The 25,599-nt window shown below is 40.5% G+C and overlaps 1 protein-coding gene across 1 annotated transcript in view; it reads left to right on the top strand.

Moving 5' to 3' along the window:
• TSHZ2 (teashirt zinc finger homeobox 2) overlaps window positions 1–11,778 on the top strand; it is a 452,955-nt gene extending 441,177 nt beyond the window's left edge. The window contains exon 3 of the mRNA XM_079943632.1: window positions 11,487–11,778. Coding sequence (XP_079799758.1) covers window positions 11,487–11,488 — 2 coding nt within the window. The 3' untranslated portion in view covers window positions 11,489–11,778. The remainder of the gene's footprint in view (window positions 1–11,486) is intronic.
• Window positions 11,779–25,599: the final 13,821 nt, after the last annotated feature.

Here is a 25,599-nt window from a genome sequence, read left to right as displayed (position 1 = left end):
TTAAATCATAAATAAATGAATAAAAGAACATCTTTTTTTTCTCGGAGCATCTCCAGGCACCCAGACTCTCCATAACGTACTTTGGGAAACACTGGTGGAGTCCGTTGAGATACTAGGTTTGAGCTCCAGACAAGTCTTGACTTCGCTCCAGATTCACTAGGAAATACTTGCATGGGCTGGGCGGGTGTGGGGGGGTGCAATTTAACCTCCTGAACCTCCACTTCTTCATTTGTAAACAGGAAATTACAACTCATATCTTCCCAATCTTTCATGAGGGTTGGTAACAATTGGTCACTTTCAAATTGGTAAAGGGTAACGGTTATTATTACGAAGCAGCATGGCCCTTTGGTGACAGAGAAACCTGGTTCAAATCCCAGTTTTGCCATTTCCCAGACATGTCATCTTGGTCCCATTACTTAAATCTCTGTCCCTCAGTTTTCTGATCTCTGATAAAGGGGATTCATAAGAGCTACATTTGGGGATTATTATAAGAGTTAAATAAAACAATTACAGTCAGGGTTTCCCTGGTGGCGCAGTGGTTGAGAGTCCGCCTGCCGATGCAGGGGACGCGGGTTCGTGCCCTGGTCCGGGAAGATCCCACATGCCGTGGAGCGGCTGGGCCCGTGAGCCATGGCCGCTGGGCCTGCGCGTCCGGAGCCTGTGCTCCGCAACGGGAGAGGCCGCAACAGTGGGAGGCCCGCGTACCGCAAAAAAAAAAAAAAAAAAAATTGCAGTCAAGCTTCAGGCAAAGAGTAGACGTGAATGAAACGATCCTTCAAGGAAGGGAGGCTCTTCTTGGAAAATGGGAGGGTTTGCCTGAATTATCTAAACGCTATTTCCAATCCACCAACCCCCTTGTCCAGTGTAGACGCAGCACAAACAGTGCTGCAGTGGGCTTAGACACAGAATCACAGAGGCAAAAAATATTCTGCCGTTCATTTTCCATACTTGGAGGGCAAGCCGTTCTTCCTAAAATGCTAACAACTCGCATTTAAGCAGCAGTAAAGTCCCCTAGCTGGGTCCATGCAGTGAATCTCGTCTGCTTGTAAGTTAGTTGTGTCATAAACAACATTTGACTCTGTGCTCCACTTAGAGAAGATGAGTTCCATTGTGAATCATGTGGTTGTCGGTGTGGACTTGAAGCTGTCCGGGTTGTTTATAGTGGTGTTTGCCAGCATCTAGACCTCTTTCAAACAATGTAAGTGCCCCTTTGGAGTGTATGAATGTGGCTTAATAAAAATGGGTACAGGGAAATTGCTTCCTTTCTCTCCTATATGACCACGCACCAGAAGCAACCGTACATGAGACTTGTCAAATGTTAAATACATAATTGCCAAACGCGAAATTATAATCAACGTTGAAACCACCAGGGACATTTTCCCTTTCCATTGTCAGGATGTTCTGATCTTTGCCACCCTTTTAATTTATCTCTTGAAAGGACGATAACAGCTGGACAGTTCTTCAGTCCTTATCATTTTTCATTATATAGCTTTACCGAGCAACATGCCTTTAGAAGATTCTAGTTAGTTCCACTGACAGCAATAAATACTGGCTGAAGAACAGGCTTCTGAAGTCGGACAGACCTAAGTCCAAATGCGGCTCTACTGCTTACTAACTAACTGACCTTGATGTTCTCAACCAGTCCAAACCTCTGTTTTCTCATCAATAAATAGGGACAATGAGATCTGCGGTCAGGTATTATTGTAAAGTGCGGAGCTTATAATGAGCACTTGATAAAATGGTAGGTATTATGACTGCCTTCTACTCCCTTCTTCTTAATATCCACATCAAATGTTTGGAAATGCTATTTTATACTTTTTTATAAAAGAGGAAAACTTTTCTTAGCTTCACGTCTGAATTGACAACTGATTTCTTTTCACCATTTGTTTAATGCCTGAAATAAAGAGGCTCTCTTCTACTTAGTTTTTTAAATTTCCAGAAGGTAAGAATAATCCATTTTCCAAGACCTGATGATTACTTATTTTTAACACATAAGCAGAATTTTATGTATGTATTTTTTAAAATCTATTCTACACATTATTCAACAGCACTTTTAAGGTACCATATTGTATGCAATGCAATAAAATCAGAAAAGAAAAGAAAATCATTTTTTAAATCTTCGTTTTATTGAGCACTTACTGTGTGCCAGGAACCATTTGTGAAAGGCACTATTATCATCCTGATTTTGCAGATGTGGAAACTTAGGTAGAAAAAGGGTAAGTCATTTCCCCCAATGTCACCCAGCTAATAAATGGAAGTGTCAAACTATTAACAAAAATGCCAAAGGAAAATGGAGAGAGAATATGAAGAGAAGTTAATGGACGTAGACTGTAGCCTTCAGAGGTTACACAGTTGCTGAAGTTGGGTCACCAAATTGACTCTGAGCTTCCTAGCAGTGAAAGCAAAAATGGAAACAAGATCCATCCCAAGACTGACCTTTCCCATAAGGAAAATCTATATCAGGATTTAAGAATAAAGCATGCCTTTTCTGATACCTAATGTCTGGCAGAAAGTTCTTGCATAACTTTTGTGATAGAGTACAAAAAAGACAATTGGAGGTTCCCATGTTAAACCAAATATCTAAAACTGAAACCATTCCTTTCTGTAAAGTTAAAAAAAAAAATTCAACTATTCCTTTCTGCAAAAATATGTTTTGCTTAACACTGGGCTCCATCTCTTTTTAATAATTATTCAATCCAAGCTTTGTCAAAGCATCATACTGTGAAGAGATTCATGTTAAAAAGCAAGTTGGGAGGAGGGAGAGGAACCTGCCTCTCTCTGCCTTATCATTTTTATTTAGATTGACGTACCTTTGGTTATAATTAGGGATAACTGTACGGCAGTTAAGACTCCATAATCCCATCATTAGTTGTCAAGAGATTTTCAGAGGGCAAACCCTCATGCCATTTCTTTCATTTCCGTTTCTTAACTACTTGGGTAGCCTGAAGTTGAAGAGTGTGCTTTAAGGAACAGATTTTCTGCTGCCGTTGAAATCTTCTAAGCTGACACACAAGCAAGGACACAAATGACACCTAGTGACAGCATTTGTGCCACTCTCAAGAAGCCCTGCATCTTCTCGCCTGACATTTTTGTTGTTGTTGTTCTCCAAGACGTCACCATGTTTCTGCCAGTTTCTTGAACAGCCATTTCGCACACCATGGTGAAGAGATTTTAAACCATTTCAAGGGCTGCCCATGAAGTAGACCTAAAGGGAACTTATTTTTAAAAGTATTTCTAACTGGCCCACTCCATTAGACACTGGAGGTTGGTGATATCGGATGGAGGTCAACCTAGATGTTTGCTCTGGCAGTGATTAAAAAAAAAAAAGACATGGAAAAGTCTCCTCCAGCTTTAGGGCTGTAGACAGTTGACAGTCTGGTTTGTGTCATGAAGCATGTATCATGCATTTGAGACACATGGTTGATTTATCACAAGTTGTGCTTTAAAAGAGGAAGTTCAAAAGTTGAGATTTTCCAGTGTATCAATTATGACCTGCGTGCCGTCTGCATTTAGATGTCCCAAGGAGAAGATTATCAAGATCAATAATAGCATCGCCTCCTGTGCTTCAAGGGTGTAATCAAGCTCTCCTTAAACAAATATGCAAAAAAAGAAGTGTTGTTTCATGGGCACAGATTCAACATCAGGAACAATTAGTTTCATGGTTAAAGGTAAAGACGCTGAAATCCAGAAAGTGTATATTCCTATTGAATATTGGAATATCCAGTTCCACTGATTGTCACGTCACCTTGGATAAGTCACTTCAGTTATCTAAACTTCAGTTTTTTCCTCTGTAATACTGGATATCCCGTTGAGTTGTTGAGATGATTAACAAAAATAATGCGTAAGTGGTGGGTCTAAAATTAATAGTCACTACACAGACGTTAGTTACTGATATATAATTTTTAGGTTTTTTTTTTTTTTTTTCTGATTCACCTCTTTGAGGTTTGACATAAGAAAGAAAAAGTTCTTCTTGCCATTCATAAACTCAGACCCTTCCTCCTATCTGGTTTATTTGGTAGCCTCCCCTTTCCTTGGCCAAACAGTCTGGGTCTCTGTTTTCAATGGTGAGAAAACTGCATGGAAGAAAGGAATTGAGAAAAAGCAAAACTATATCAAACAGTATTTTAAAATGTTATCCACCTACTCACATGAAGCTATGTCTAGCATATAAAAATTGTTCAACACATTTAAGCAATTATTTTATTCATTCAAAGACTTGAAATTGGTCCACCAAAGTTTAAGTGTTTCTGCACACAGAGATTTCTCTTAGGAAAAATTAGATGAAGCACTAATGATGAAATTCATCAATGTAGGTAAGCCAATTTGGATTTTCAAATTGTAAAATCAATTTGAAAAAAATATTAACTGCAGGTTTCTCCCAGGATTACAGGGTTAAAATCGCCTGTCTCCATTTCTACCTGGCTTCCTTGTCACAGTCTTTTTTTAATAATACATTTTATATTTATTCAGCATTTGTATTTTACTCTTTTTTTTTCATTTTCAACCAAACAGTTTCAAGAAGCCCTGAATTAGGAGTCAGGTGTCCTGACCCATCACGATCACCATGGGAGCAAATTATTTAAACTCCCTCAGCAAATTATTTAAACTCTTTATCTTTGGGGCTACTAATATTTAGCCAATATATTTCAGAAGAGAATATATATATGAATGTACTTTGAAAAATATAAATTGCTTCAGAATGGCAGAATAAATTATTCTTTGAAGTTGAAAGCACCACTTAGATGGCAAAGCTTCTTGATGTCCGTTTCCTTAGACTAATTTTTCTAGCCTGTTCTTTTCTTTTCTTTTCTTTTTTTTTCTTATTTTTTTTTTGGCTGCATTTGGTCTTCGTTGCTGTGCGCGGGCTTTCTCTAGTTGCGGCCAGCGGGGGCTACTCTTCGTTGCGGTGCACAGGCTTCTCATTGCGGTGGCTTCTCTTGTTGTGGAGCACGTGCTCTAGGTGCGTGGGCTTCAGTAGTTGTGGCTCGCGGGCTCAGTAGTTGTGGCTCACGGACTCTAGAGCACAGTCTCAGTAGTTGTGGCGCACGGGCTTAGTTGCTCCGCGGCATGTGGGATCTTCCCAGACCAGGGCTCGAAGCCGTGTCCCCTGCACTGGCAGCCAGATTCTTAACCACTGCGCCACCAGGGAAGCCCCTCTTTTTTTCTTTACATGTTCTCTTTCATAGAATTAGAGAAGGATTCCAGATAAATCTATATTTTTTCTTTTGTACTGTTTTAGTAATAAATATTTTAAAATTCCCTTTTCATCTTTGAAGAGATAGACTTCACATTATTCTCTTTAGAACTTCATTCACTCAATCAGTATTTATCAAGTACTTACCATGTGCCAGATATTGGCTTATATGCTTGGGATACTGATGTGGGTGTAATGCACAGATCCCATGCCTTCCTGGGCTTTATAAGCCAGAGTGGGAGGCAGACACTGAACTAAAAATTACACATATGATTATGTTCATAAACCACAACAAGTCCTAGAACGACCACATAAAACGTGCAATATTATAACAAAATAATTTAATCAAGTTCAACGGGTAAGAAAAAACTTCTCTGAAGAAACGACATTTAAATTAAGACCTCAAGGATGAGAAGGTGCGAGCCAAACAAAGAAAAGGAAGAAGCGCATTCTAGACAGAGGGAACGGCATCTTCGAATACCTGGAGACATGTTTCAGAAACTGTCAGAAGGCCAGTGTTCTCGGGACATATCCCTAAGCAGTACGGACCCCGGAGCGGTCAGAGAAATGGCAAAGCAGATCAGGCAGAAAGTCTCAGAAAAACAGATTTTTTTCTAAGTGCCGTAGAGGTCACTGAAGGAGTCTAAGCTGGGAGGAATGGGAAGTGACTGCTTCAATCTAATCTCAATTTTCATAAGCTCACGTTTGCCATATGGGAACTGATCCACAGGACAGAGTGGACTAAAGGAGCCCAGTAAGAGGGGCCCACAGTCATCCGGGAAAGACGTGCACAGGCTTGAACGGGGACACAGAGTGGAGATGGAAATCAACTTTGGCAAGGAATTTTATGACCAGGTGTCAAGGATGACCCAACGTTCTAGCAGGAGCAATTGAGCTGTTTGAGGTTCCATTTCCCATGAATAGAAACGTTAGAAAGGAAACAGGATGGGGACGGGGGATTCAAACGTCGGCTATTGGAAAAGTTATGTTTTGAGGCACTTGTGAGATATTCACGTAGAGATGTCCAGAAGCCAGCTGGACGCACGGATCTGGAACTCAGTCCTCAGCATACGAGTGAGATTTAACATTATGGAACAGGGTGCTGCTGCCTAGAAAGGGCTTGTGTAGAGCAGGGGTCCTCGCCCTTCAAAGACCCAGTGTGGACATTTCTGGCCAAACATTTCATAGTTTCCCCTTTACTTCCTGAAAAAGAAGTCATAGATCACACATAATTTCAAAAAGAAATCATCTAATGCCATGATCATATAACATGAAAGAAAAGGAAAACATTTGGGCACAAAAATTCACTAGAACCAGACTTCTCAAAGTTGAACCTGGATACAAATCAGCTGGGCGTCCTGTTAAAATGCAAATTCTGAATCAGCAGCTCTGGGGTGGACCCAGCCTTCTGCATTTCCAACAAGCTCCCAGGTGATGCCAGGGCTGCTGTTTCATGGACCACACTCAGAGTAACGAGGTCCTCGAAGACATGATGAGGTAGCCCGATGCATGCTCCTGTATGTAGAGTTTAGTCAACATGTCAGTGATCAATGCAGATAAATATTGGTGGGCTGAATGGGCATCTCAAATATAAGCACAAATGCCAAGGGTGACCCGTTTGTTAAAACAGCAAATAACTCCCATGAACATTCCGAACAAAACAAAGCACAGTTTCTCTTTCCTTGCAAGATAGCTTTATTTCTGGAAAATGCCGTGTATATGAAACTGTGCATAAGAGACTTTGTGTTTATATGTAAAATGGACTTAGGTTCTAGGCTCAAATAACAAAAATGTTTTCTGCTAGTTCGGAGGTTCTGAACCAGTGGTAATTTTGCCCCACTCCAAAAGGACATTCGGCAAAGGCTAGAGATATTTTTGGTTGTCACAACTCGAAGGTAAGGGGACTGCTACTGCAATCTGGTGGGCAGAGGCCAAGGATGCTGCTGAAACTCCTACAATGCACAGGACAGCCCCCCAAAAGAGAGAATGATCTGGCCCAAAATATCAACAGTGCCAAGGATAAGAAATCCCAACCTACAGAGAGACCTTCAAAACTCCCAGGCTACAGAGAGACCTTGCACACGCGGCAAGATGCGTAACATTCCTGGCCCCTAACCATGAAAGGCTGGCAGCGCCTCCATCATGGTAGCAAACCCAAAACACCCTCTGGGGATAATGCAGCTCTGAGAAGAACAGTACAGAGTGGAGAAAAAAAGAAGGCAGGCGGGATGGTGCAAGGGCACAGAGAAAAAGAAGAGCCAACCAGAATGACTGGCCCGAGGGATGAAGGATCCCAGCGTGACCAAATTAAAATTCAGTATATAGAATTCTACGCATCTGTTGGTGACTGTGATTAATACAAAAACAATTGCATCTTTTTGCCTGGCTCTCCCTCACAAACTCTACTTAACGAACACTGCCAATGACTTTTTCGATATGTAATTAACTTTTTTATTTATTTCTGGTTTATTTTTATAGTATTAGCTCAACATATTGGGGGGGAAACTCATGCAGCAGCAGAGCTTGGCCTCAACTACCAGTTGAAAGGCAACCAAGAGTATTTGCTTTTGTTTTTCTTAAATCATTCTACACAATTCTTCTGAACAGTAAAAAGTAATAACTTCCATTCTCTTCCCCCTTCCCTTCATTTTCTAGTTTTAATTTTCTGCCAGGTCTCATCTTTAGACCTAGAGGAAAAAAAATTTCTCCTCTTCTTTTAAGATAAGAAATAATTTTTTTAAGGGTATATTGTCCCAAAGTGGCCCAAGATTCAGGTCTCCTCTTTACCATTCTCTTCTAGTACAGAAACACTGCCCTTCCAGAAGAATCCACCACTTCCATCAATCATGGTGGGATATGAGATCTCTCAGAAAGAAATAGCATCATAGCCGGGTTTTAACAGAAGACACTCGTATCTGGAATTTAACTGAGGAACTGTACAGATACTCTTGGGAAAATGCCTCTAAATTATTAGTAATGCTAGTGTTTCACATTTTAAGACATTACCAAGCGATCACAGGCAATAGAAGAAGCAGGGCTTAAGAGACCAGAAAAACCTGAATCTGGATACCATTTCTCCTATTACCAGCCAGGTGGCTGCAGGTCAGTGGCTTCACCTCTCTAAATTCCCATTTCCTAGGCTGGAAAGGGTAGACACTAGTACCTCCTGTGTTACAGCATTGTGAAGTTGACGTGAGGTAAGGCACGGATCTCGAAAGGGTAGTATAGACTAAACACGCAAAAAATGTCAAGTTATCAAGACAGCAGGATCCTTTCATGCTGAGACCCCCAAAAGCCAAGTAACCTGAGTGAAGAATTACAGAAAGTCAATAATGAGGTCAGGACTGAGATCTCAGGAACTAAACAACTTCATTTGTTTCTGCACAAGAGTCTGTCGTGAAAGTGTTTTCCAGAAAATGACACTCAAGTATATCTGTGAGTGTTCTGTAGGGAAGAGAAGGGTTATCAAATGAATTTGGGAAATACTGGGTTAAAGAAAGGAATATTGTGTTGGATTGGGTTGGGTTTTAATTGCAGGCCTTCTCAGAGCCTTTAATACGCTAATATGTACTGTGAATTTCCAAAAGGGGACTCTAATAAAATTATTTTTTCCTTTCTCCCTGCTCCCCTTCCCAGAACAAATTTTGACCTAAGAGAAACCCAGCCAGAGAAGTTTGGGTGTTGATCAAATCTGGAGCAGGTTCTAGGAATTGATAGATGACATAAGGTTCTCTAAAACTGGTATCACATTAACATCAAGGTCAAGGAGGAGAAAATGAGGGCCATGAATAGACTGTGTGTGAAACTGCCCCCCACGAGGACATTATCCTCACTTGCAGTGTAAGGCACATTCACTCTTTAGGGAAGACAGGCTTTGTCATTCTTTTTCCTTCCTCTCTTCCCCTCTCTCTGTCCTCCTACCTTCTCCTTATGCTGTTGCAATTTCTAGCCTCTACTTTATTTTTCTTTAACCTGTTTCTCTTCCTCCATCAAGTGACCACGTGACCATCCTCCTTCAAGTTTCCAGACCTGCCAGGGGGCGGGGTAGGAGGTTCCAACCAAGTCAGAGCAAAGACTGCTGGGGCCCTTCGTATCTGAAATACAAACTCAGTGACAAAGGGAAATGGTTCCTTCCCCTGACGGTGGTGCCTGAGTGAGCATGGAAGCTTCTGAGTGGGAAAGCCTCAATTTAAAGCCATCCACTGCTTTTTATTAGCTGTGGGACTTTGGACAAGTCACTAACCTCTTTGAGACTTTTGCTCTCTCTTATTTTTAAAACGAAGTTGTTTGAAGGGTTAATGGTAATGGATGTAAAGCACCTGGCATGTGGTAGGTATATAATAACTGGTTGCTAGTATTGCAGTCATACTTACCGAGGTGTCCTTTATAATGTCTGTTATGATTATTTTGCACGTAATTTCTCTGCACACATCAAATGTCACACAGTTTTCAACTTGTCTTTGTTCTTCTACTAGAAACTTGGAAATCTTCCTTTTCCAAAAGACAAATTAAATATAGGTCCAAAGTGGTTTTTTCTCATTAAAATGAGCACTACCACTAAATAATGTGTAAACGAGGACTGCCACCTAGATTGGACTGATGGAAATCATATGCATTCCTACGGTAATCCAAATAGCACATATCTGGGAATTCCCTGGCGGTCCAGTGGTTAGGACTCTGCGCTTCCACTGCAGGGGGCACGGGTTCAATCCCTGGTTGGGGAACTAAGATCCCGCATGCTATGCAGCATGGCCAAAACAAACAAATAGCACATATCTGAAAAAAATTCACCCCATTAGGTAGTTTTAAGCATTTCCCCACCGCAAAAATGTTGCTATCTTTTGACTCCGAAATTTAAGCCTATTAAAATATCCCAACATACTGAAAGCCTTTAAATACAAAGATGTTCATCACAGTGTTGTATATTATTGAATAAAATTGGAAGCAAATTAAATGTCCAACATCACAAGAATGGTTTAGTAAACCCTGATAATGTAAGTGACAGAATACATCCCACTGTTCACAATGAGATTTCCAAGTGAAAGAATACAGAGAAAAATATTACACAGTGGGCACTTACAGCTATGTAAATCTAAAAAATGGTGGGAAAGAGAATACTAGAAGGTAGCACTACAGAATGTAAATAGGAGCTTTCTCCTGATGGTGGGGCCATGGGTTAATTTTTTTAAATGCTTCACAATAGAAAAATCATATATATATATATATATTTTTTTTTTTTACTTTTAGTTATGGTAAAATACACATAACATAAAATTTACCATCTTAACCATTTTTTATGGTTTATGTTTCATTTGGTTCCATCCCTTTTTATAATAATATATCCATTAACCATTTTTAAGTGTACAGTTTAGCGGCATTAAGTACATTCCATTTGCACTGTTGTGCAAACATCACCACCATCCGTCTCCAGGACTTTTTCATCTTGCAAAGGTTGCCCCTGGCAACCACGATTCTGCTTTATGATTCTATGAGCTTGACTACTCTAGGTAGCTCATGTAAGTGAAGTTATTTATCATTTTATGACTGGCTTATTATCACTTAGCACAATGTCTTCAAGAGTCATCCATGTTGTAGAATGTACGAGAGTGGATGTGGATGTACCGCATTCTGTTTATCCATTCATCCACAGATGGACACTTGGGTTGCTTCCACCTTTTGGCTATTGTTAATAATGCTGCTGTGAATATGGTGCTCAAGTATCTCTTCCATACATTATATATTTTTAAAATTTATTTATTTTTTAAATTTTTGGCTGTGTTGGGTCTCTGTTGCTGTGCACGGGCTTTCTCTAGTTGCGGCGAGTGGGGGCTACTCTTCATTGCGGTGCGTGGGCTTCTCATTGCGGTGACGTCTCTTGTTGCGGAGCACGGGCTCTAGGCAGGCGGGCTTCAGTAGTTGTGGCTCACGGGCTCTAGAGCACAGGCTCAGTAGTTGTGGCGCACGGGCTTAGTTGCTCAGCAGCATGTGGGATCTTCCCGGGCCAGGGATCGAACCCGTGTCCCCTCCATCGGCAGGCAGATTCTTAACCGCTGAGCCACCAGGGAAGCCCCATACATTATATTTTAAAGACTTTTTTCCTAAATTAGCCCTTCCTTTCTATGTCCCATCAACTGATTATATCATACCCTAGACTAGACTTAATTAAGACCCTATGCAGAACATTAACACCAATGAAATAGGTGAGCAATTTGACTCCCTGGGGGAAATAACCACCTGAGCTACTCCTCAGAAAATAATGTATTTTTTTCTGTTGTTTTGATTCCCATTACAGGACAAATGCCTTAGTTTCAACTTTCCAGCCTGGTTCCCTCACACTGAGCCCTTCCTCGGTGCACCACCCTGCTCCTGTCATTGACTCCTCCTGACACCCTGCTCTAAGAAGACTGCTAAAAAAAAAAAAAGAAAAGAAAAGAAATCACCCCAGCCATTTCTCTTCATCCTCACTAACAATTTGGTAATGAAGTATTGATTTCCACTTCTCTGCTTATGGACAACATTAGATTTTCATTAATAAACTGCAACGGGGCTCTCTCGTCTCTACGGCCCCCTTTCCACTGTCACGAGAAAACGAAGCGCCACCGAAGAAAAGTAATGACTGAGAACATTGACGTACTTATTTCGTCAGTTTGTAACACTTGACAGGAAAGGGCTCAGGGGGCGGGGGGCGGGTGGGGGGGAGGATAAGTCTTCATAGTTTAATGTCCAAGTGGGCTGCACTAGATGTAGACTCTTGGAAGCTTACTTTCCATGGTAATGTCCATTTCCTATTTATAACCCCTCTGGGAACATTTGTCTAAAGGAAATGTTTCTGTTCAGTGCAACAATTACGGTTGCACCTGGATTGTCCAGTCCTGCCCCTGCACTTGGGAGCCATTAATCACTGCAAAGTGGAAGAGTTATTAAGTTAAACCAGAGTTTGAGCCAAGAAAACCTCTGAACAATGTTCATCTTCTGGGAAAGTTGTTCAAATAGTCAGGCTTAACCATGTTGCTGCCAATGGCTTTTTCCCATGCAGTGGTGGGCATCCTTATTCTCATCATTATCTTTACTGGCTAAAAAATATGTAGTTTTCAGCATGCACCGCTGTCACATGAGACCTGCACATTGGCAGAATTGAGGAAATTGGTGAGAGTAGAATCAGAAAGCAAGAAGATGAGAGCATTGCAGGGCAGAAAGTTCAGCAGCAGCCTTTTCTGGTAATTTCTTTCTGCAGGACCTATTGTTTATGGGCTGTGAAACACAGCTTAGCTGTAGAAGTAACAGAAAGCATGAAATAGGGTGTCCATTTTAAATGTGTTCCTGCAACTTTTTTCATTAGAACTTTGAGGGCCCAATTTTAATTTGTGGAATATTCCCGTTAATAATGAGATCTAATTAAGACATCCATTAAAAGCCCGTTAAAGTTAATTTAACGTAAAAATTCCAATACAACTGTATTAGATTTTCTCCATTAAATTAACGTTATGGGTTTTTAACGGATATCTTAATTATACGTTATTATTATCGGGAATACTGTATTACACAGATTAAAATCAGGTCCTAAGTCAACTTGGAAAAGCTAAGAGCATGCTTTAATACTAAAACCCTCGCATACCAAGTGCACAGTTTGGAAATGCAGGGGTAGATCTGTTTACTCTAGTTGAGCATTTTCGATACAACTGAAAGCAACCTATAATAGATAAATCCATCATTGCATTTAAACAATGAATATCCTCATTCTCAAAGGACAAGTAAGTGTGGACTGTGCTGTAAACTGCTACTCAGCTATAGGTGAAATATTTCAACTATTCTAGGCACAACACTAGGAACTAGATGATTCTAAAACAAAATAACTATTTTTTGTTGTTGCTTTAATTACCAAGCTTATCACTGTCAAAAATCTTAACACCAGAAAAATGAAGTCAAATATTTCCAAATATATCCTCTGCACCATTTCTCATGGAGCCTGCCTGTTGGAACTGTTTTGGGAATTTTGACATGATCCTTAAATTCAACATTGGGATTAAAAAAAATAAATTCTTATTTACCTCCTAGAGAAAGTGTTGCCCTTATGCCACATATAATAGCAAATTGCTTTTTTTATGGCATGCATAACCTAGATGGGAAAAAATATGGCGCTTTGGGGAAGGAGGGAAAAAGTAAATGAAGTTCCAGGAATGTCATTCTGAAGTAATGAGGCATGGACAGAAAATATACCCCTCACATCATCGGATTGAGATGGCAGTCGAAATAGCTTCATTGAAACGTCAGCACTCATCCATCAATCAATCACCCACAAGGAAAAACAGCAACGGTACAACGGGGCGGCTTTTATGGGATTTACTCATGGGCATAGGGAATAGCAGCTCAAATGTAGCTCTGACATGAAAAGCAAGGTGCTGATATTATTTTTTATGATGGGAGGATCATAAAGTGAATTGAGAACAGCGAGGTCTGTCTTTACTTAACCTATTCAACCAGAAATGAACGGCGCTCAACTGGAAAGGAACAGTCTTCGGATGGGTTAAGATTGAAGGGTGGATTCTACTGAGCACTGTCCTTCGACAACGAAATTCTATTAAAGTAAAATCAATGCATTAGCATTGGGGTTCTTGAAGCTCTTAAAACTTGCCTGCTCCAACCCAGGGTTATTAGATAAAGTTACGTAATTCAGATTCTGTTGAAACCATCCCAAAGCAGATTCTTGAGCTCTTGCTCCAACTGGGGGGAAACAATGCGATTCTCGGCTCCATGGAAATTGTTTCCCTTCTAAGAAAGACAAAATAAATCATCTGCTTCGACATATAATCTATATGGTTTCGTTAGCACAATTTCTATGGAGGGGCGGGGTGGGAGACAAGAGACAAAAATATTGATAAATTTGGTAAGACTCATGAATCGTTGCTTGGTAACCAAAAATGTCGCTGCTGAGGGACAGCTGCCAGTGTTCTCCTTAGGAAACAAGATCTGGGCTCCCTCTGTGAGATACACACAGCGTTCAGTATATTCCTAGAGATCAGGCCTGCCTTCCTTTGGCAAGTCCTGTGAGGCTTCTAGAAACTTCTTTCTGGAGGGAAAAACTAACATGAACTCAGGAGAATGTTTTTATCTGCTTTCATACAATTCTCTTCCTCTCTCTGAATAAACAGAGTTCTGATAAATTGAAACTTTAGATGGACAGGAAGACGACATGCAAAAACCATGCAAATTACACTCAAGGGATCTCCATTCTGCCACCAACCCTTGGTATCAGTGACGGTGAGAGATTGCCTTTCTTTCCCTTCCCTCCTTCTAACTAAGACCACCAACAAGCTGCAAACCGAAATGTCCGCTGAGAAACTTGTATATGAAGACTTAAGATTTATGCATTTGGCCCCATTTTGTAGTTCAGCAAATTCACCAAATGTACAGCATGTAACAAAGCACTGGGGCACAAGGCAGAAGAGGAAATGCAATTTATTCAGGAAATTTACTCAACAAATATTAGCGGGCATCTACCGTCTGCATGACACTGTTCTAGATGCTAGGGGATATGAGGTGAGCAATTCACACAACATTCAGGTCCTCCAATGTTTATGGCAGCTCCTCAAGGTAGCTGATACCAGACACCTGGGCGAGGAGCTGACATAGGGTCCAACTCCCCTCATGTTATTTGCATTTTATTCCTGGTTTTCAAAATAATAATATTTCAGAATAGGGAATCCGCCTTCTGAAAAGTATACAGAGAGGAAATAGCTTAAAAATAGGCCAAGACCTAAAAGCAGACTATAATCATAGAATACATTGGATAGCCCAGACGGTCCCCACAGAATTTAAGGTCACAAATAGATTTCTTAAATCTCGCCCCCCAAAAATGTGCCTGCTCAGTTGTTGGGGTCTCTCATAATTAATGTCACAGACACAAGCCACTGAATTTAGTTGAAATGCAGAAGACAAACAGATGAAATGACATTTGGGGAAAGCATTTATGTAATTCTGGCTAAGCAGTGAGGAGGTGTGTGTGAGAGTGTGTGTGCGTGCGTGTGTGTGTGTGTGCGTGTGTGTGTATCCATGTATATATGTGAATTTCACTGTTATTTTCCAGGGTCTATGGACAGTGCCACAGTAAGAGTCTACGATTTTCTGAAACTTTTCACAGTAAATCCAAAGCTTACAAGGCCTTAAAAGGTGCTTGCATTCTGTTTCTTTCCCATCTGTCACTTCCCAGGTTATTTGACTGCGTTCAAATCTTTTTCATCGGGTTTTATTTTTCAAGCTTGTTAAATGTTTTTGTTAAAAAAAAAAAAAAACATAAAAAAATGTCATTTTCACATTATCTTCTATTCTCTGCAACAAAAATAGAAGAGTGTTGATGAATGCTGAAATAATAATAATACTAATAAGGAAATATATTGAAGGCTTTAAAACATACAAATATACATATGTAGTTTTAAAGAGCAGTACAAGTGGTATCTATTTTGAACATGCATTAGGCAAAAAAAAAAAATCACAACCGAACTTTTGGTTTATTTTTTTCCCCTGTGAGATGTTAAAATGCTAATTTCATTTTCTCCTTTCCTATATGTGGCACTTTCTCAAAATATCCACGAAATGCGTTTAGGCAAAGACTGAGCAGGAGAAAGAGATACAAATTTCCATCCCCCCAGACAGAGAGACATGTTTCCATTGTAGGGAAGCATTAAACATTTTGAAACTTGTGAATCATCTTTAGAATTTCTACAGGGGAATTTTACCTCTTCATCCAAAGTAAGAGCCACTTATCTCCTTTGGTTTCCTGTCACAGATTCAGAGGCAGAGGCAGATATACAATTTCCAGGCTCTAGTTAATCTTCTTCCAATAGTTACGAACAATGGGCTAACGGGCGTGGGTGTTTCTCCAAAAATTATTCATGCGCAAGGCAGCCCAAAGCTTCAGGGAAAACTAGAAATGTTTTATGGATTAGAATAGGACTGTTTTAAAATGCTAGTACCAGGTGGAACGTTATTTCTGCAACAGAACTCTGTCCATTTCCGTTGGAAAAATATATTCCAAGTAAAATGGCTCTTCCAAGTAATGGCACCCTGATCTGACACCTCTCAGCATACAAATGATTTTACCAATAGCCATATGATTATCATTAAGGCCTTTTAAAAAACGATCTGCTTGAAAAAAGACAGATTAAATGCAGCCCTTTGTACAATGTTTATTTGCTTAAGACAGCTTTTGGAAGTACAAATAATAACTCTTTTGTGAGAACCCCCAGGAGAAGTTGAAAAATTCTAACAAATGCATTACTTAAAAAAAAATTTTTTTTAAATAAAAAACCCTACCACTCCCTTCAACCCTCCAGAAAATGAATTTCAATGTGTTTACTGAATTATCTTGAATGTGAAACCTACGCTTGGATCTCCGTCCCCAGGCAAAGGCATATATTTACAGAACTTGAACAATCATACGATTATATCTCAAATATGAAGACTCTGTACAATAATGTTTTCACTTTCTAAATGACCCAGATAACATTCAGGAATTATAAATGTGTATGTATATTTTTTAAATACACAAAAGCTCAACCAACCTGCGGAGAAGATATAAAAACTGTTCCTGTCCTGCAGGGAGATAAACGCTACAGAAACATTCCAGTTTTGCAATACAGTGTTTTGGCTCATAACACATCAGATGCTAGAACATGCAATGCAAGTCAAAAAAAGCTGACGTACAAAACAATTCTTGTTTGGCTCAGGGTTCTTAAATGTCATAAAATCTCGGGATACGATCCACTTTTTGGTCTCTGATATGCTGGTATCTTTCTAATCCCTTCTGACTTTGATTCCTAACAGCCAGGCCCTGTCAGCGTGAATCAGAAACTTCCAAACCCTTTTAAAATCAAGACAGTAGTTGATCATATGCAGCCTTCTTACTGGTCAACCAGTTCTTACTCTGCGGAGCACTTGTAGGTTTTTAAGAAATTGGCAGCGACCATGTTTCTGTTATATATTTGTCCCCTTCGTGTTAATTCTAGACTTTGTTTTTTTCTTTTAGAAATGGCAGTGGGGGAAGTAGGGCATAGTGAGTTAGGAGAATTCCATTCATCCTCGCTCCAAAGGAAAGTGCTTATTTGCCAGCAAGAAAAGGCAAACACATTTTTATATTCGGAAAGCAGACCAGTCATTTTCAAAGAAAAATGACTGCGAGCATACCTGTAGAATGTTCCCATGCAAGCGCACTGATTTTCTATAACCTGCATGCTGTATATACTATGTTCGCCTGTATACTAGGAAGAAAACCCAGGCTGTTTTCCTTGCGTACAATGCAGCTTGGATGGCTGGGAACGGCAGCCCTCCGTACATTTTTATACTGTACATATTTGTATATACAAACTATATCGCCATGTATGAACACAGATTTTGTTATATTTGCTTGTTTCTGTTTCCTACCAAACTGGCCCACAATGGGGATTCTTTTGTATAGAAAAAAAAAAAAAAAGCTTGTAATTTCTTTCCTGATCATTCTCTTTCAATAGCTTATGAAAGAATTAGATCTAAGTTTACAAAGAAATTATAAGAACCAAGTTTGTCTGTCTGCATGAGTCCTATCCAATTGCTGGATCTAGGGAGGAACCAACATCCTAATTCAGAGTTTTCTTTTAAAGGCATGCTTTACCCCTTGGGAAAACTGCAAACTCATCCATGTAGAATTATCCTCTTTGTATTTTATCTAATAGTGCCTGAACATTTTTTTTTAATGTCTTCTTCGAGGAAGAATTCATAAGTGTCAAAATTTGAAACATTAGCTTAATTTTGTTTTTATGACCTCGCGATTCTTTTCCTTATTTATTCGGTTGCTGTTGTAATGGGGCCCTAGGCCATTCCTGAGATTGGCATGCTCTTCTTCTGCATTAAGGATGTTTTTAAAATTACAGAAATTATTGAGCCAACAGGCTGTTTTAATCAAAACCATGTTTCACTTGTTTTTGATGAGTATAAATTGTCCTTGCAATGAAAAAAAAAAAAAAAAAACTTTTCTGCTAGGAAAATTATACCACCCTGTGGCCAAACAGATTCATCACAGAGAGGCATCCATGCCCACATCTCTGGATCTGGAAAATTCTTCCCTTGGCTGTGGCCACACTTTCCTTTGCCCCTGACCATCCTGAATGCTAGTGCTCAGTGCAGCCACTACCTGCAAATTTCCAAAGGCTCGGCTGCATCGTCACTGCCCAAAGACAAATAATCCCACTGGAAATGATGGCTTTCCAGCTCGAAAAAAAAACGCAGGGATTTCCAGAAAAGGTGCTTCTGCTTTTGTGCCCCAATGCCATCCTCCTGTCCTCCCTCCTAATTCTAAATAATCTGGTCTTGATATCCCACATAACTTAAATCGGGTCAAAATAAACATTTGGAGCAGCCCCTGGCTGAATGAAAAACGGCTTTGTTCGGGCACACTGGAGGTGTACGTGCGTGAGACGCTGCAGCATTGAAATTATCTCTAGAAGGAGAGGGGTTTTTTTTAATACAATTTTACCACTAGAAATAAATTCTGATGGTGGAGGTGAAGAAAACCCTTAAATTATATCATAGAAGCCATTATTTTTTACCTCTAAAGAATTTTTTTTTAAGGAAAAATCATTCCACTTTGAGAACTGTAATTAAAGCCCTAAATAATAGATACTACTTCTTTTAGCTATTATGAAAAAATAATAATACCCTCGCCAAGGTTATACAGAGCCCCTCATTTCCATCAAAAAGGTTTCTGTAAGTGTATTATTTACATCCTTAAACATGATGACTCTTTCCTTTGTGACCAAAAAAAAGTCTTTTTTTTCCCCCACTCAGCAGTTATTGGAAACAGACTGTTCCCATCTGAAACCTTATCGTAATTTGCATCAGGTAACCCAACTGCCGACATTAAAGACGTGGGTGTGTTCAATTATGATTTTGCTGGAAGCTGTCCCTCATTTTAATGCTGCAGACATTGAACCACCTTTCGGAAATCCAGCTGATACAGTATAGCACAGACTGGCCCCTCAACACCGTTAGCTTTGCAAACGGCTTCATTTCCGTCAACACCGACTTCCGCTTTGGCCAATTGAAAAATGAAAATTAAAGGAGAGAAGAAGAAGAAGAAAGAAACACAGATGCACTTAAAACATGAAAAGAATTATTTATATGATAAAAATATATTTCGATTTTCGAAGCACAAGACTGAATAGAAGTGCTCTTTTTATGCTTTCTGCAGATGCTACTGTTAAATGTCTTTCTACATCAGGCTTAATAAATCTGTAATGACATTTGATGGATTGATTTCTGCCTATGTGTGTTTTTTAAAGATGGCAAGAGAGCAGAGAGGCAAGGGAGAGGGGAAGGAGGGTGTGGGGAACATCACTGACCCCCAGGGAGGCCAAGCGAGGCAATTATTGGTGGGCTTCTCTGCTGCTCAGATCCACTGACCCACTTCTAGCATTCCCCCCTCGTCTCCAGCAGATTTTTTTTTTAACGAATGCCACACCCTTGCTTGGTTTCTGGGCCGCCTTTGCATGACGTTCTCAGATCTGGTCAGCATGTGCCTGAGTCATTTACAGTGGAATCTCAGCAGAGGCAGTGGGCGGCTGTCTCACAAATTCAAGGATGCATCGCAGATGGCAGACGTGACTGAGAGGTCCGGCCTCCTCCACCTCAGAGCAATGGCCCTGCTTAACACTCAGTTTCCTACCTACTCCCCTCCATTTCCTTTAATGTCTCGGGAGAAGGAGACCATGTTTCACACACAAGCTCCCCAAGCAGGTCCCGATGCCCCATCAGCCATGATTTGCTGTCCGTGCACAGCCAGCACTCGGCTGCCGTGTCACACGGCTGCAGGAGACCTGTGCTCATTAAATGATGCTACGGTGGCACCTGTTAGCTCCTCTTCGTCACCATGGCCCCATGTCTAAGCCATAAAACACGAGGGGCCAGGCTAGAGAAAGCAAGATGAGTAAGGAAAGCCGAGGCAGTGAAGGCAGTGAAGCCATTTGGACCAAATCAGAGAGTTCTTGGTCTCCATTCACTTGGTTACTGTTTGTTGAGCAGCTACTCTAGGGGAGGTCTGAGGGTTACCCTGATGAGTCAGTGTGATGACGGTGATGAGAACAGGGTCCAGACTCAAACTGTGTTAAAAATATGGGCTTTGCGTGTGTTATCTCTGTGAGCTAAGGCAAGATTAAAGGAAGAACAGAACATTATGAGAGGAAGAGTAAAAGGAATGTGGGAGCACAGAGGGGCCCTCAGCCACCCTGAAGGAAGGATTCCTGAAGGAAGTAATATTGAAGATAAAGTTAATTTCTGGGGATTCCCTGGCGGTGCAGTGGTTAGGACTCTGTGCTTTCACTGCCAGGGCCCAGGTTCGATCCCTCGTCGGGAAACTAAGACCCCACAAGCCGCGTGACACGGCCAAAAAAAAAAAAAGATAAAGTTAACTTCTCAAAGGAGCGTTAGAAGAACCAGAAGTACACAAGAACACAGCCTTAATCACTCCCTTTCCTCCAATCCCATCCATTAAGCTCTGTTGCTTCTAACTTCAAAATACAACTCAAATCTGTTCACTTTCTATCTTTCCTAGACGTCTGTGGTGACCTTCTAACCGGTCCTGAAGTGCTCCCACCTGGAATCCATTCTCTACACAGCAGCGGGAGTGAAGTTTTATAAAGTAAATCAGATCATGCCATTTTGCTCCTCGAGACCAAAGATAGGCACACCTCTTCTCTGCAAGGTCAGATAGTAAATATGTTCAACTTTATGGGCCGTCTGGTCTCTGACCCAACAACTCCACTCTGCCTTTGTAGTGAAAAGCAGCCATAGACAATAGTGAACAAAAATGGTCAAGACTGTGTTCCAATAAAACTTTATTTACAAAAACAAGCAACAGCCCAGGTTTGGCCCATGGACCATAGTTTTCTGACCCCTGCTCAAGATCCTCCAGCACTCAGGTTTCCATTTGTCTTAGATCGATTTCCTGTGGAAACAGGTCTAGAGAATGGGGAAGGGAATGGGAGAGGGAAGGATGCCAATAAAGGGGCTTTAAGAAGAGTGACCACCGTGGGCAATGGGACCCAATCCCCCTGGGGACTCTGGGAGACAGGGCAGAACATGCTTCAGTTATTTTGCTACTGAGTAGGGAGCTGGGATGTTTATATACCACCTCTGCTTAGTTATTAGTGGACAGCTGCTGAGGGGTGTTGGGTTGGGGGTCGGGGAGGTTGATCTCCCCAGCGCTTCCAACGTGCCCAAAGGTTGGGAGAGGTAGGCTCCTGACCTCACCCCTGCCCACCCACTGCCTGCATCTTCCAAGAGCCCCCTCTTCCATCCAGCTCCCACTGCATTTCTTAAGGATTTCATGTGATCAATGACCACTATCGACTAGATCTAGGAATACACTTGTGAGCCAGGGGCCTCGGTGAGCTTCACCTGGGTTAATGAGTGCGGGTCTCAGGGAAGAATCTGGAGAGGAAGAAGTCGGGAGCGTGAGACCCGCCCCCAGCAGAAGGCGGAGCTAAGAGCCCAAGACAGTGTGTTTGCTCTAAAGCCAGTGGACTCAGGGTGGAAGTTTAGAAGTCCAAGTACCGAACCCAGACAGAGACAAGCCCCGAGGAGGTCAAGACACAGCTCCAAACATAAGAAGGTCAGGCTGGACAAACCAAAGTCCATCAACAAGCCCCAAAACTATCCAATTTGTTACCCATCTTGCACATTGCAATCTGAATCTGTATTCAACAAATTGAACATTTAAAAACACCACAGTCATATTAAACTTTTTTACCAAGTGTATGTATTGCCTTTTCAAAATTAAAGAATAAATAAAAATAATAGAGTATATATGTATATATATAATATATATAAAAGGAATGTCCCTATTAGGTATGAAAATATGCTATAAAGTTAAGATTATTTTTAAATGCTGAACTGGCACAAGAATGAGCAAACAATCTAATGTTAAACAAAATAATGCCCAGGAATATGTTAATTGTTTAAAGAATTTAACATATTATAAAAGTAGAATTTTAAATTTGTAGAGAAAAAGTACATTAATAACCAATAAAATTAGTGCTCAGATGATGGGTAAATTTTTCAGGAAAAAAAGTAAGTTAAATATGCTATATATTAAATTATATTTCAGATGAATGAAAGAATTAAATCTAGAAATGAAAACATAAAACAACTAGAGGAAAATGTAAGTCAACTGTTACCTGATATCAGGCAGGGCAGTTATCTCCAGGTGTAAATACTATGGAAGAAATCATAGAAACTAAAATTCCAGGAGTCAAAAAGAAAAAAAAAACCACCGTAAGTATGATGAAAAGTCACAAATTGGGGGAAAATTACATTAATGTATGGTTAATGGTGACTAGCATAATTAATGATGTAATGTTTATATATCTCTAAGAAAAATAGATAAATATCCAAATAGAAAATTTTGGCAGAACTCATGAACTGACAGCAAGCATATAAAGAAATACAAATGCTTAGTGAGGATTTAAGACAGTAACAAGTGAGAGTAATAACCAAAGAGACATATATTAAAACAGGAAGAAATCATTTTCTCTTATCAAATTGACAAAAATAAAACATAATGTTTCCATTATTGGAGCAGGGTCAGGGAAGAGACACCTACACACATTGCTGCTGTAAGAAAAAAAGGATAGGAACTTTCTAGAAAATGATTAAGCGGTATTTATCAGTTTCTCTAAAATGTGCATGCTCTTTGATTAATTACTCTTCTGAAGAGTTTTCCTTGGAAAATAATTGAAGATGTGCACTGAGATGTATTTGATAAGAATGTCCAATCACATGGGGAGGGAGAAGGGTAAGCTGGGACGAAGTGAGAGAGCGGCATGGGCATATATACATTACCAAATGTCAAATAGATAGCTAGTGGGAAGCAGCCGCATAGCACAGGGAGATCAGCTCGGTGCTTTGTGTCCACCTAGAGGAGTGGGATAGGGAGGGTGGGGGGGAGATGGAAGAGGGAGGGGATATGGGGATATATGTATACGTATAGCCGATTCACTTTGTTGTACAGCAGAAGCTAACACACCATTGTAAAGCAATTATACTCCAATAAAGATTTTAAAAAAAAGAAAAGAATATCCAATCATACATTGTTGTAATTGTGAAAAGTTGGAAAGAACCAAAGTTGTTCTAAAATAGGAGACTGATTAAATAAATGATGCTACACCTATTGGGTGGAAAACTACACAGTCACGAAAATGTGTGTAAAACAGCGACAGGCTGCTTTAGCGGGTAAGCTTGGAAGTCACCAGCCTGTCCTAACGGTGAGCAAGAAGCTTGAGCAGACTCAAAAATCAACAACTCTGGGATCCAGAAGACAGGGGAGGACAGAGGGCAACACTGTGCCCCAAGATTAGAGAGACAGACAGGCAAACACGGAGATAGAGGCTTAAGGGGGAGGAAACTCAGGGGCATCACCTCCAGGAGCACAGCCAGATTCCCACAGTAAGTATCAGAGAAAAATCTCCTTGGCTTCCCCAGGGGGAGGGAAAAGGGAACCCTTTTGAAATACACCGGAGCATTCTGTTCTTAACAAGTCCTGGCTTTCGGAAAAAACTAGTTAACCAGAGCCTAACTGATCTGGGGAAGGGAAACACCCAACTCCATCCAGCCTGTTCCAGCCTCCTATCTCACCTAAGGGGGGAGAAAAAACCAAGAAACTCTTGTGAAGTTCACAGTCTAAGGCACAGGCTTACTAAGATACTGAGACATAATCGTAAGATGACAGAAGGCTTCCCCTCCTGCCACTCCTTCCCACTACATTGCTAAAGCCCTATTTACAGCAGTTCGTTTTACCCGGTACATCATATTTAGCTATTAAGGCATACCAAAGGGCAAAAAATATAATTTGAAAAGATCAGAACCAGACATGGAATTTAAAACAACTATGATTTTAAAACAAAAAACGGGTTAATTGCTAAGGGCTCCAATGGATGAAGTAGACAGCATGTAGGAACACATGGGCAATGTCAACAGAGAGAGGAAAATCCTAAGGAAGAACCAGAAAGAAATGCTAGAGATTTTAAAAAGAAAAGAAAAGAAAAAAAAAAGCCCTGTAACAGAAATGAAGAGTGATGGGCATTTCAGTAGACTGGATATGGCTGAGGAAATCATCTCTGAGCCAGAGGGTATATAATAAAATCCTCAAAAACTGAAAAGCAAAGAGAACAAAGACTGAAAAAAAAAAAACCAACCAAAACAGAATAGAACATCCAAGGACTGCAGGGCAACTGCAAAATGTGTAACATACATGTAAAGGGAATACCAGAGAAGAAAGAGAAAGGAACAGAGGACATATTAGAAACAATAATGACGGAGAATTTCCCCCAAATTATTGTCAGACACCAAACCACGTATCCAGGAAGTCTGAGAAAGAGGATAAATGCCAAAAAGAAAACTAGGCATATCATCTTCAGACCACAGAAAATCAAAGATAAAGAAAAAATACTGAAAGAAGACAAAGGAAAAAAAACACGTTACCTAACGCTTTACCTATAGAGGAACAAAGGTAAAAATTACATCCAACTTCCCCTCAAGAAACCATGCAAGCAAGAAAGAAGTAGAGTGAAGTACTTAAAGTCTTGAGAGAATAAAAAAACAATTAGAATTCCCTACCATGAGAAATTATCCTTCAGAGGTGAAGGAGAAATAAAGACTTCCTCAGACAAACAAAAATTGAGGAAATTTGTTACCAGTAGACCTGCCTTGTAAGAAATGTTAAAAGAAGTTCTTTAGAAGAAAATAAGTCAGAAACTCAGATCTAAGAAAGAAGAGAATCATACCAACAGAGGCAGGAAAAGCTTTTGACAAAATCCAAATTCTAACTATATGACATTCTATGGACTTCCATGGTGGCGCAGTTGTTAAGAATCCACCTGCCAATGCAGGGGACACAAGTTCGAGCTCTTGTCTTGGAAGATCCCACATGCCGCAGAGCAACTAAGCCCATGCGCCACAACTACTGAGCCTGCGCTCTAGAGCCCGCGAGCCACAACTACTGAGCCTGTGTGCCACAACTACTGAAGCCCATGTGCCTAGAGCCTGTGCTCCACAACAAGGGAAGACACCGCAATGAGAAGCCCACACACGGCAACAAAGAGTAGCCCCTGCTTGCTGCAACTAGAGAAAGCCCAGGCGCAGCAGCAAAGACCCAAAAAAAAAAAAAAAAAAAAAAACTATATGGCATTCTAAAACAGGCAAAACAATGGAAACAACAAAAAGATCAGTGTTTGCTAGGGGTTGAGATGAATATGCAGAGCACAGAGGATGGATATCACCTCATACCTGTTAGAATGTTATCAGAAAATACGTGTTGGTGATGACGTGGAGAAAAGGAAATCTTTGTACACCTTTGGTAGGAATGTAAATGGGTACAGCCATTA

This window comes from Stenella coeruleoalba (assembly GCF_951394435.1).
Source record: "Stenella coeruleoalba genome assembly, chromosome: 15".
Classification (NCBI taxonomy): domain Eukaryota; kingdom Metazoa; phylum Chordata; class Mammalia; order Artiodactyla; family Delphinidae; genus Stenella; species Stenella coeruleoalba.
This window is presented reverse-complemented; position numbering and strand designations above follow the sequence as displayed.